The sequence below is a fragment of the Eretmochelys imbricata genome, chromosome 3 (assembly GCF_965152235.1).
Source record: "Eretmochelys imbricata isolate rEreImb1 chromosome 3, rEreImb1.hap1, whole genome shotgun sequence".
NCBI lineage: Eukaryota > Metazoa > Chordata > Testudines > Cheloniidae > Eretmochelys > Eretmochelys imbricata.
This window is the reverse complement of record NC_135574.1, coordinates 76,750,202-76,763,310: the sequence shown is the minus strand read 5'-3', so window position 1 is coordinate 76,763,310 and position 13,109 is coordinate 76,750,202. Positions and strand designations below refer to the sequence as shown.

The 13,109-nt window shown below is 36.2% G+C and overlaps 1 protein-coding gene across 4 annotated transcripts in view; it reads left to right on the top strand.

The window, feature by feature from the left end:
• Positions 1-13,109, top strand: part of ASCC3 (activating signal cointegrator 1 complex subunit 3) — a 524,193-nt gene that overhangs the window by 350,621 nt on the left and 160,463 nt on the right. For 3 of the 4 annotated variants that reach the window (XM_077812867.1, XM_077812866.1, XM_077812869.1), the window contains exons 15-16: positions 10,569-10,760; positions 11,063-11,287. The exons of the other annotated variant lie outside the window; for it this stretch is intronic. In XM_077812867.1, the coding sequence (XP_077668993.1) occupies positions 10,569-10,760; positions 11,063-11,287 (417 nt within the window). The remainder of the gene's footprint in view (positions 1-10,568; positions 10,761-11,062; positions 11,288-13,109) is intronic. 4 annotated transcript variants of the gene reach the window in all.

The following is a 13,109-nucleotide window of genomic DNA, read 5'->3' as shown; positions in this document are numbered from 1 at the left end:
GATCAGAACACAGCTGTCCCTTGCTCTTAGTCCAGTGCTTCTTCTATTGGGTCATACTGCCCTCACGTATCATTGAGCCACATCATCTATGTGGCTGTTTCTTCCTTTTCATGGAATAGTTTCCCTACTGTCACATTCATACTTAAAACATCACTAGTAGCCACAGTGAGCAGGGTGAATGAGAGAGGATTCTTGACTTTCCCTCAAAAGCAGAGACTCCATATGTTGTAAATTGTTTTAACAAAACTAATGATCAGATTTCTTTTCACGGAGGGGGATGAACATGATTAATTAGCCTTCTATATATCTTCATAATGTAGGAATCTTTTCATTCCAACTTGAGAAGAGAGAATATGTAGGCTCTGTGTGATTTTTACATATAAACTTATTCAAATCCTTTATAAAAACACAGTGTTATGATGGTAATTCCTTGGTCTTGAGTAATGTACATTTTCATGGCTTAACTAAAATGAATATATTGACTGTTTTCGTCAAGGCTTGAGGCGTTTAATAAGGCTTGATACATGCTTTTCTGTTCGGTGTGCATGTCTGGATTTCCATCTTACTGAAACAATGCAAAACAATATTTTTAAAAAATATATTACTGTTAGATCTTCTATAAAACACTGGAAAGACCCATTTCATTGTTTATACAATGTGTGGGAAATATCTTTTTAAATTGAGGAACACTTATAATTCAAAATAATCACATTTGCTTTCCTCCTTTAGAGAATTTTTTAGACCACTTTGTGAAATTTACTGACATGATTTCAGTAAATTGATAGGGATGATGGGTCATCAGTTTCAAGACATTCTAACTCTACTGGAGAACCCTATACCAGCTGTGAGAGACATTGGGATTATTGATGCTCTTGTAGAAGAAATTCAAACTGACTCATATCTGTGTGCTAGAAATACTACAAATACATCCTTTAATTATAACCAAGTAAAAGAACTTGTGTTGGATAAAGACATTACTGCAGTTAAAAAGTTAATATAGAATGGCTACCGACACTACAGAAGTAGTGGTGAAGATTTAGATAATGACCATGCAGACTCTTTCAAAAAGAGCACATTGGCAAGCCTGCCTCCATTAAAAATGACCTGCTAGGTCATCTCTGTTCAAAATAGTTCTCCATCTTTTAACTTGCCACAGGGTCCATCCACAATATAAATAGAGAGCAGAGTCCCCACTCCATGCTAGCAACACTGCTAGCCTCCCCCACAAGGACTAAGTGAGTCAAGGTGAAAGGCCCTCACCTCACGCATGCGCACAGGCACCCCAAAGATTGTAGATGATAATTACGTTAAATCATTACATATTACGAAGACACTAGCAATACTATGGAAAGGTATTAATCCAAGCTATAAAATGTGACTTAGTCTCTTTTTCCTGCGAGGTATTCCACATTTTCATTGTGGTTTTCCATCATTATATTTCTATATTTATCTGTTATTCCAAATTAGTCAAAGATCAGAATTTTCTATGTCTAGTTGAATGAACACTCTCTCCAATTTTACACTCTTTAAAGCAACTCCTGAGAAAGCAGTACCCTTAGAGTGATCTTCATTTATCATTTTCTGCTTCAAGTCATAGCTTACCATGCAATCATACTGCACAAGCTGTCTGAAAGGGAATTAAGAAATTTAAATCAGGCTGTAAATTGAGTATAGTACTTCATCTTAGGGTTTGGCTTGTACTGAGGTCACTAACAGAGGAACCTCTCTTCTGAGTCTTTGAAATCTATGGACTTAATATCTATTTTGGAAAATAACCTTCCTACTGGTTATAACCTCAGTAAAGTGGGAGAGCTGTAATTTCTAATGATAAATGGGGCCTTTATAAGTTTCACTAAACAAGCATCCTGAAAGAGAGAAACTGCATCGTCTGGTAGATGGCACTGCTTTGTTTTTGGCTAGAATGCACTCTTACACATTTGTTTGTCTCTCCAGCATATTAGATGTAATAGTATCCATTACAAAACATACCTTACTGAAATAAACACTCTCACATATTAGAGGTTTACAAAGTTAAAAGTAAGTACTTTTCTTCACTTCTTCATGCTATTCCACAAAAGGGTTAGTAGTGGTTTGGTGTCTTAAAGTAATCTTTAGGACCGCTTCCAGGAAATCTAGTAAAACCTCTTCCTCCCATCCTAAATGTTCCTTTTCCTAGTTCACTGTTCTCTTCATTTTGCTTCCATCATATGACACTCCCAGTTCATCCTTGTCCTAGGAACAATTGCTTGACAAATTTACTCATTGTGCAAGTAAGGAGGAATACAGGGAATAGCATTAATCCATGTAAGAAGAGTTCTCACTTATAGCCAGCTCAGAAACGTTGCTTTCTTGGTTTCATCCCTTTATCTCTTAATATTACCCTATTTTTCTGGGTTTTCACTAGCATTCATAAGTTGATGTATAGTGTCATAGCTGAGGACACTATTAGACAACTTTCTCTTGACATGTAGTTTCTTAAATTTTTGTTAGATAAAAATGACTATGCATGTTGAGTAAATATTTTTTACATGAAACATCATAATACATTGAGTTGAAACTGCACCTATCAATTGCTGTGATTTTAGTGTGTTTGTTCTACTTGTTCTCCAATACTTCAGTGGAACAGAGGTTTCAATTAACTCAGTGCTCTCTAGCTGCCCCTTTAAAACAGCAACTGTAAATTGAATATAAATAGTCTTGGCAGAAATTGATTTGTGTTTTATAATTTTGACAGATAATACCGATGTTTGTTTTTTTCTATTTTTATCAATTTAAATTTTCACAGTTGCACAAAATCATGGGTATAAGATTCAGTTTTTACAGTTGTGGGAAATTAAGGGGGTCAGACAATAATTATTTAGGGACAGTAGACATTGAGATTTAAAAAGTTAAAGCTTTATAACCATTAAAACAAAATTATCAATATCATATATCTAAATATACAATGTAAATAGCCTTAAATCAAACAGTAATAAGTTTTCAAGCAACATTAAATCCAATTCAAGGAATTCTTTTTCTTTCTTTGCCTATATGTAAATTGTTTATTGTCAATGGAAATATTTGTCATCAGTTTGTGTGTTTATTGTGAAATTGACATTTATCAATATTTACTCATACAAATCTAACCCGTCCAAGCCTAAATAGAAAATAAATGGGTAGAAATATTATGTCAAAGGTGTCATAAGCCAATAGAGACAATATTACATTGATTAATGTACTTCTCTCAACCTCTCAGTATTACACTGTGAAAAACAGAAGCCTGTAGAGAAAAAAATAAAATGTTGAATCTTCATATGTGGGTCAGGTTTTCCTCACTTTGGGTCCAGTCTCATTTGCTTTAGTGAGAGCAGGAATGAGACCATTGGCTGTCTTCTTCCCTGTCCTTTTTCCACATCTCTTCCCCTTCAGTCTTTCTGTGTTGCTCTATCCTTCCTGAATGGCTCTCTGTCCCTTTCCTCTGATATATAGTGTCATCGCTATATATCTAAAAGTAGCAATCTCAGCAGGCCACTTAAGAGTTACTATTCACACATGTTTAGAAAAGTTATTACATAATTATTTTAAAAATACTGAATTTGCCAGCACTTCAATTTCAAGGGATATGTTAAGAAAGATATAGATGATGGAAGCATTTACACTTATTAAATCTATTACTAATAGCATATTAAACTTCCTTTATTGGAGTCTGCAGCAGGATTAGTTTGTTTTGGTGGTTGGTTCATTTGGGACTTTTTAATTATATTTTGTAATTGGTTCAAAAAGGCCTGTGGTATATGAACACACATACTCATCAGGATGGAGCTTAAGTAGACCTCAAAAAACAGTGGCCAAAACTGTTGAGGTCTTTCAGCTAATGAAGAGTGAATTAGAGAATGAGAAGGGTGGACTTAAATTGCTCACAGTTGCTCAAACCAATGAAGAAATATGATGCTGCTCTCTACAAAAACTAAAGCTGATGCCCTGTTGTGAACCTGCAAGGAGGAAATTACAATAATTCAGCCTTGTGGTCTCAAGGACAAAGTTTTGCTGTAGCACGGTAACTATGAGATAAGTAGGGGAGCAGCCAATGCCATTTATGTAGCTGGAAGAAAATACTTACATGTCAATCAGAAACATGGCTTTCTGTAGGAAAGACAACAAAATTCTTGACCTGACTTAGTAGCTGCAAACAAATCCAAACAACTAACCTTGTCCTCGCCAAAAAAATCGGTCATCGCAGAGTTAAGACAAGGCAATGATGATGTACCCAGCCTGTCCTGAACCAGTCTAGAGAAGGAAGATTGTAGAAATCATTGTTTTATGTCATTTCACTTTTAATTCTTGATAGGTTGGCCTATGCTTCTTTTTATCAATCCCTATCTGAACATCCAAGTGAAAAAGGTGCTAAAGTAAGACAAATATAACCATAAGCCTGTTTTGTTCAAACAAAAAGCAGGTAGTTTGTATTCTTCCATGAATGTACTATCAGATGAAAGGGGAAGGTAGGGAAGAGTGTCATGTTATGTTTTTTTATCTCTGTAGTTGAAAAACACCAATGCATGATTAAATCTTTTTTTCATTTTGTACGCCTCACTTCTCATTAAAATTAAGTGGCACATTTTTCTCTGAGTCACTGTAGACAACTCACTGTACTGTTTGTAACACTGCCATTTTTAATGCGCCCTCATAGAAAGCATCGTGAAATTCAAGACTCTGAAAGGAGAAATATAGACATTGCCATGGCTATCTTAGCTGTGAAGTTTATTAAATATGTTCTATCAAGTATTTATTTAATACATACTCTTATTGATGCAGACACACGTGAAGCAAAAGGTCATAAATTTGCAGCTAGTTGAGCAATGGGGGTGAAAAATCAATTGTAATTAGGACACTGGAAACAGACTTCGTAATAAGGTACTTCCCCATCCACCTTGAAGCATTTACCATTTCAGATAAATTGTAACATAAACTCCTTAAAACAGTGATAAAAAACAAAATGAAGGTAACACATCATTTCATGTTTTACAGCTTCACTTTTCATATATATTAACCACTGGTTTTGTTGCTTCTGGAATAATGTAAATCAGGGTTTAATAGAACAGTGCTGTAATTAATGGAGATGGTGCTTAGGTTTGTCTGCAAAGGTGCTGTCTTTAAAGACTACACACTGGCTAAGAACATAAGAACAGCCATACCAGGTCAGACCAAAGGTCCATCTAGCACACCTCTTCCGACAGTGGCCCATGCCAGGTACCCTAGAGGGAATGAACAGAATAGGTAATCATCAAGTGATCCATTCCCTGTCACCTATTCCCAACTTCTGGCAAAATAACCTTCCTTAGGATGATTTAGGAATTTCCCCACTTCATTTCTCTTTGAAAATGAGGACAACTTGAGAAATGCATGATATTTCTTACTCTAAAGTGTGTAATTCATAGGGATTAAATGTAGAATTCAGCTGTTCACTTAATCTGTAGCATTTTATCATAAGAATGGCCATACTGGATCAGACCAAAGGTCCATCCAGCCCAGTATCCTGTCTACCGACAGTGGCCAATGCCAGGTGTCCCAGAGGGAGTGACCCTAACAGGTAATGATCAAGTGATCTCTCTCCTGACATCCATCTCCACCCTCTGACAAACGGAGGCTAGGGGCACCATTCCTTGCCCATCCTGGCTAATAGCCATTAATGGACTTAACCTCCATGAATTTATCCAGTTCTCTTTTAAACCCTGTTATAGTCCTGGCCTTCACAACCTCCTCAGGCAAGCAGTTCCACAAGTTGACTGTGCACTCTGTGAAGAACTACTTCCTTTTATTTGTTTTAAACCTGCTGCCCATTAATTTCATTTGGTGGCCCCTAGTTCTTATATTATAGGAATAAGTAAATAACTTTTCCTTATTCACTTGCTCCACACCACTCGTGATTTTATATACCTCTATCATATCCCCCCTTAGTCTCCTCTTTTCCAAGCTGAAAAGTCCTAGCCTCTTTAATCTCTCCTCATATGGGACCCGTTCCAAACCCCTAATCATTTTAGTTGCCCTTCTCTGAACCTTTTCTAATGCCAGTATATCTTTTTTGAGATGAGGAGACCACAAATGTATGCAGTATTCAAGATGTGGGCATACCATGGATTTATATAAGGGCAATAAGATAGTCTCTGTCTTATTCCCTATCCCTTTTTTAATGATTCCTAACATCCTGTTTGCTTTTTTAACTGTCTTTTTTAACTGTCTTCAGAGAATTGTCCATGATGACTCCAAGATCTTTCTCCTGATTAGTTGTAGATAAATTAGTCCCCATCATATTTTATGTATAGTTGGGGTTATTTTTTCCAATGTGCATTACTTTACATTTATCCATATTAAATTCCATTTGCCATTTTGTTGCCCAATCACTTAGTTTTGTGAGACCTTTTTGAAGTTCTTCACGGTCTGCTTTGGTCTTAACTATCTTGAGCAGTTTGGTATCATCTGCAAACTTTGCCACCTCACTGATTACCCCTTTCTCCAGATCATTTATGAATAAGTTGAATAGGATTGGTCCTAGGACTGACCCTTGGGGAACACCACTAGTTACCCCTCTCCATTCTGAAAATTTACCATTTATTCCTACACTTTGTTCCCTGTTTTTTAACTAGTTCTCAATTCATGAAAGGATCTTCCCTCTTATCCCATGACAACTTAATTTATGTAAGAGCCTTTGGTGAGGGACTTGTCAAAGGCTTTCTGGAAATCTAAGTACACTATGTCCACTGGATCCCCCTTGTCCTTATGTTTGCTGACCCCTTCAAAGAACTCTAATAGATTAGTAAAACATGATTTCTCTTTACAGAAACCATTATTTTTTATATTAAAAGTGATCATGATCTTATAATGGGAAAATATTGAACTTCTATGTGTAATAGTTCAATAGTAATCAAAAACCAGAAGCTAAAATGACTAGAGCAGTTATCTTTAAATGAAGTTTGAATATTATGGAAAAGTGAAATTCAGATTGCAAACTAAAATCAAAAGAAGGCACCTGTGAACTGGAGCGTGATTTCATTTACAGTGTATGTATTAGTAATATGTTCCGATTGATACCGGAATCTAAATCATGTTAGAACCTTTCTGTAGAACTCTGCAAAGCCTAATGTTAATCCTCTAAGCTTCTGAGTGAGTCTTAGGATGTGCTGAGCATGTACAAGTTCAACCATACTTGCCAACATTTAAAAAAAATTCTGTGCATATTTTTTTTTTATAAAAGCTGGCTATCGCTAAGGGTCAGAAAATTTGTCTTTATTCTGGTGAATTTCATATTATTTTTACTATGACTGTGTTAATTATCAGGACCTCAACAAGTTGGAAGTTCAGATCAGTCATTGTCCCCAGCGTGTTTTCTTGTTTGGTTGGTTTTATTTTCTTTGTTTGTTTGTATGGTGGTTTTATTTTGTAAAAGCTAATAGCAATCATTCAAGTCCCAGAAACAAAAGTGATAATTCAGTTGTGTCACTCATTTAATGACTGGAACATTTTCTTTCTGTTTGGCTCTGCTTTTTTCTTTTAGCTGTTTATATTTAAGAATCTCTTTGGCCTTGATAGAGCAATGTGCAATCCTTCAAACAGAGATTTTGCATATGTTACAGCCGCTGAATATTTTTGCATATTACATGTGTTTTTTCTCTTTGATGCCTATTTGCAGTTGTTGTTTTTAACACCACTTGTTTGATTTGATTCTTTTATGTACAACAGAACTCTTTGCACTGGTAGTTCCAAACCACCAGTGCTTTACATATCACTTAATTTTTTCAGTGCCGTAGACAGTCTGAGTCTAGCCATCATTATTGTTTTTCACAATATCAAATGTGTATTGTGAACTCTGTAGCATACTATTGATAATCTTGCAGTAAAATACAGTTAATCTCTTAAGTACCTGTTAAAAAAATATTGTTTAATGTTGCACTAAGATAGCCAGCATTGTAAATCTGATAAACAAAACTGAGAACTAATTTCTTCAAGAACTTTATTTTAAGGCATTTGGTATATTTTGGATGCAAATAAATATTTAAATATATTATAAAATACTCAAGAATGCTCAGCTATTTGGAATACTGGAATGATTAAACCTTTTCTCTTAATTTTTGTTTTTCCTCACAAACACACTTCCCATGCTCCTCCTTTGGTCTCCATGAAGAGCCTCTCTCTTCTCTTAATCTAATCTAAAAGAACTGCATGTCAGCACCTGGTCTTATTAATAGATTGTTTTCCCAATATTAATTTGACTGCATCTCACCTGGAGTGGGGGAGATGTTATCCAGGCTTTCCAGAGGAAGGGTAGCCGTGCTTTACGGGTGAGGGGAGGCAGGAGGTCAGAAGCTGCTGCAGGAGGTCAGAAGCTGCTGCTGCTTTACAGGTGAGGGGAGCCTGGGGGTCAGCGTGGGCAACACTGACTCATCCACTGGGAACATAAGTGCAAAAGACTTTAAAAGGGGCAGGTTTGGGCATTAAAAGCCCTTTCTCCATGCAGTTAGCAAGGCAGCACCCATCCTTCCTCCCCTCAAGATGGTGAATATCAGATTGGATAGGACCTGCTGTGGGCTTTGCACTAGTCACTCCTTTTTAGAGCGGTTAGGAAGGTATTTTCCCTCACCACTATGTTCATTTAGGTGGAGTGGGGGTTTTCACCTTCCCTACAGCTGGTTTTAGGGAGGGCTTACTATGGTGAGGAGGAAAAGGGGTTAGTTATTATGTTGCAACTCATTTGTAAGTGTTGAGTGGATATTCAGTGCAGGTACTGCATAGAGAAGGCATCCAATGACTGGATAAATGGCCTGGTAAAGGACTTAAAAAGGAGGTGCTGGTTAAAGGAATGGAATGGGGGAGTCCTATGATTGGTATGGTAGGGAGCCACCCCACCCCCCATTACTTATAGCCCATCTTACCCCTCCTATGGGGAAGAAGGGGGTGGATGGTAAGATCCCAGTCATGGGCTGGCTGTGGGAGCTGGATGGAAAATGAAGGGCGGGAGAGGAAGGGCGCGGGTGGAAGCCCCGAATAGTTATTTGAATAAACATGAATTTACCTGCATTATACATTTTTATCTGCTGGGTAGTCCCAAATATCTAATAATAAAGTTCCGGACTGATTAAATCCATATCAAGAGTCTCCTGTCCTCCTTTCGGTATAGCTGGACAATGATTTTTCTGAAACTTGTTGGGCAACTGTTTTAATATCAACAGCTGCTCTTGTTCACTATACCTTGTATGGTTGCAAAAGTGTCTCAAGTTTTGACTAGAGATTGGAAGTTCCTTGGTTCTAGTATTCTCAACTTTGACAGTGAAGCAAATTCACATTTTGCCTACATTAAGACAACAGGCAGATGAAGAGATTTTCTTTTGGGGAGGTTGATTTGCTACATACAATGGCCTTTTTCACATTTGTGTATTTTATAAAATATTTTGTTTTCCTTTTCTAACTTTCAAAGAATAGTTCCCATGAAATGCATTGCTTCATATTTATTCATTCTCAGTTTCATATTTATACATTCTTAATCAATGCAGCAGTCAAGTTAAATAACATAATGTGATTTTTCTACTGACTTACATAAAAATCCTCGTGAACACTTCACCAATTTGAAGCTTAGTTTGGTTCCCTTCAAATGAATAAATAAAAACTATTGAGACAGTATAGCTCAGGTATTGAGAAGCTTTGTCACCCTTTCAGTCTCTCATTAGCCCCAATATATTTTCCCGACAAGTTCTCAGAACCCAGAATTATTAACTCTGAAAAAAGTAGATGTGCTGAATTGCTTTTATTAAGTATTCATTTTTCTCTCCTCCCATCATAATTGCACTCCTTCCCATCTCCCTATTTATTTCTGTGCATGCGGAGACTTATTGTGTGTGTTTGGCAACATGCCAATGTAATGATCCAAATTCTGCTCTGCTTTACCTACTGTGCAACTCTATGGGCTCTTGGTAGATATATGGTGCGTGTGAGACAGCAGAATTGGGACTAATATATCTAATGATAAAGCAGAAATTGACATTTGCCACAACTGAACATAAAATAAATTAGTTATACAGTATGTAGTGCTGAAAAAACTGTAGTTTCAGGTGCTCTAGAAATCCACAGATAAACATAAAGAGTCTCAGTTGGTAATGAAGTGTAATAAGATGCTTATAATAGCAGGAAAGTAACAATCATTCTTGCCAATAGAAAGAGTTTATGTTAAAAAGGAAAGAGAAATTCAGGATTTCAAATATTTTTTTATATTGTGAATCGGTAAATCTGAGCCATCTGAGCTTAAATGAAGCCAGTGTAGTATAATGCTCATCTGGCTTCTCTGGGTCCCCAGTAAGTAAATTCTTTTGCAAGTAATTATGGGAAACAATTTGATTCACTTACAGTATATAAACAGGTGTGTGTATGTACTTAAATTTCCCCATTAGTGGAAAGGGTTCGTTTTTATATAGTTCATAATAGTAGACTAATCTTTTTTTTTCTTCTTCTTGAAATAGTGATAATTCGAATCCTTTTTTAAGTATGGTGCTTCCTGTACTGTAGTTCTCATTGAATTAATGTGTTTCCTTTGCCCATTGTAGGTACAAAGGTCCAGAAACAAGCAGTTACGTGAATTGTTTCCAGATGGATTTAGTATTCATCATGCAGGAATGCTGCGGCAAGACAGAAGTTTGGTTGAGAACTTGTTTTCTCATGGACATATCAAAGTCCTCGTTTGTACAGCCACATTAGCCTGGGGTGTCAATCTTCCTGCTCATGCTGTTATTATTAAGGTAAGAGCTTATCCTGCTCTGCAAGTGAATGTGTATTAAAACAAACCTGTAAAAATGCATGCAAGATCTTTGTTGTGGGGGGTCTGATTGACTTGAAATGTTATTTATATCTCGTTAAACTGATTCTCTCCAGTCAGAATCCAGTTTGTATAGTACAGATTTAAATATATCGCAGATTATAAAAGGATTAGTTAAGGTACACTTTTGAGATCATGCTATATTTGCGTAATTTCAGTATTCAGCTCATCAGGATTATATTCGTGTGTGTTTATGGTAATTTTTATTAACTTTTCCTCAACCAGGGAACACAAATATATGCTGCAAAAAGAGGCTCGTTTGTTGACCTTGGAATTTTAGATGTCATGCAGATATTTGGTCGAGCTGGACGGCCTCAGTTTGACAAATTTGGAGAAGGCATCATTATTACAACACATGATAAACTCAGCCATTACCTGACTCTGCTTACTCAGCAGAACCCAATTGAGAGCCAGTTTCTTGAAAGCCTTGCTGACAACTTAAATGCAGAGGTAACATTTGATAAGTTGTTAAGAGAAACTATCTTAAGATGACAAATTTTAATCACAAAAAATGCAATATTCATATATTCAAAATATCTATAAAGTAATAGAAACTCCACCCAATAAAGGGATTTTACAGGTGTATATTTTGATTTAAGAGAAATTAACAATAAGTAACACTTTGCACAGGCGTGGTGAGTATCACAAGGCACTACAAGCACAGAAGAAAGTAATTAAAGATATTACAAGTCAAAATATGGAGAGTCAACATAGCAGATATAAGCCCCGGCTACAGAAGAATCTATAATCTTTTTTTATATTTTTACACAGAATTATTTTAGGAGAATCTGAATTTAATTAACATAATTGGATTGTTCCAATGCTCTGTATAAAGTGTATTAATTAAGGTAAAGTATAAAAGTAAAATGAAATAAATATATATATATACATATACACACACACACACAGAAAACAAACTAACAAGAAATTTTCTAAAAAATAATAGATTTTTGTAAAAGTTATCCTTTATTTGTGAAAACTCTAATATTTAATTTATTGAACCGGAGCTAGGAAGTGTAACACACATTCTGGTTTGACCTGTTCTTTCTCTTTGATATTAGTTTTACAGTAGTAATTGAAACAGATTTGATACAAATGGCAAGTCATCAGTTTGCTTAAATTAATATCTCAAATGAAAATATATTTTCTTTTGAAAATATCATAGTTATTTGCAGACTGCATTTTGCTTTAATCATACTAAAATATAATTTTTCAAAGGCTAGTCATAGTAACCAATTAAAAATATTTTTTTCTGGGACATTCAGAAATCTATTCCAAATCAAGAAGGGTAAATCAGTTTTCAAAAGCACTTATTAGACTTTTTTCTCCCCAATAAAAGTAAAGAAATTCACAGTTATATTTAACTTAAATGCCCTTCAGTAACTTATTGAAACTCTGAAAGCCTTAATGACTTTGTTAATGGATCACATTATGTCTTGATGTTTGGGTATTTAAGATATGTTTCACTCTTTTATCCATGTATTTTTTTGCTTTATTATTTGTCATTATGTTAGTCTTTTTTTTTTTGGTAATTGTCGTTTTGTGATTGGAGGGCCAAGTTATATAAAAAAGAAAAAAAATGAGTAATACTTAAAAACCAAACATAAAGCTAAAACAGATGTAATGGTTTCTGAAAAGTGCAGGTCTAGTCCTTGGTACCACTTTTCATAGAAGTGTGACGGTCAGGGTGAACAAATGGCCAGATTTGGTGTCTCTTAGTTTTTGATGGGTTTGGATTTCTTGTTTGAGACTCTTTTCAATCCCTGTTTGCAGGAAGAATCCCTGCCCAAGTAGATTTATACATCAGTACAGCCCAGGATATAGTTAGGGCTTCAGCACCTGCCTGAAAAGGTTTCAGCTACTTCAAAGAGCATTAGCCATAAAATACTATGGAAGGGTGGAAATGTTCACATGTACTTCCCATCCCTCTCCCACACCACCATACAGTTACAAAAATATCTGGAGGTTTTGGAGTGTAGAAAGGGTTCTGGACAGGAGCACCTCTTAGTGGTGCCCCTCAAGGAACCTGGTACAGGCTGGGGAGCAAAAGGAGAGAGAACCCCCTCCTGCCACACACCCCAGAATAGGAGAGAGAGACATGAGCGTTAGAAAAAGAAGCACCTGTGACCAATTGCTATCCCTCTTTCCCCCAAAGTGAGGTGGCGCAAAGGGAGAACAGCACTGGAGGGAGCTTGGTGGATCAACTACTGTTCTGAGCACTGAGTTCCGTGCATTTGCTGCTATAGAGCTGACAGCAGTCCTGCTGTGCTCC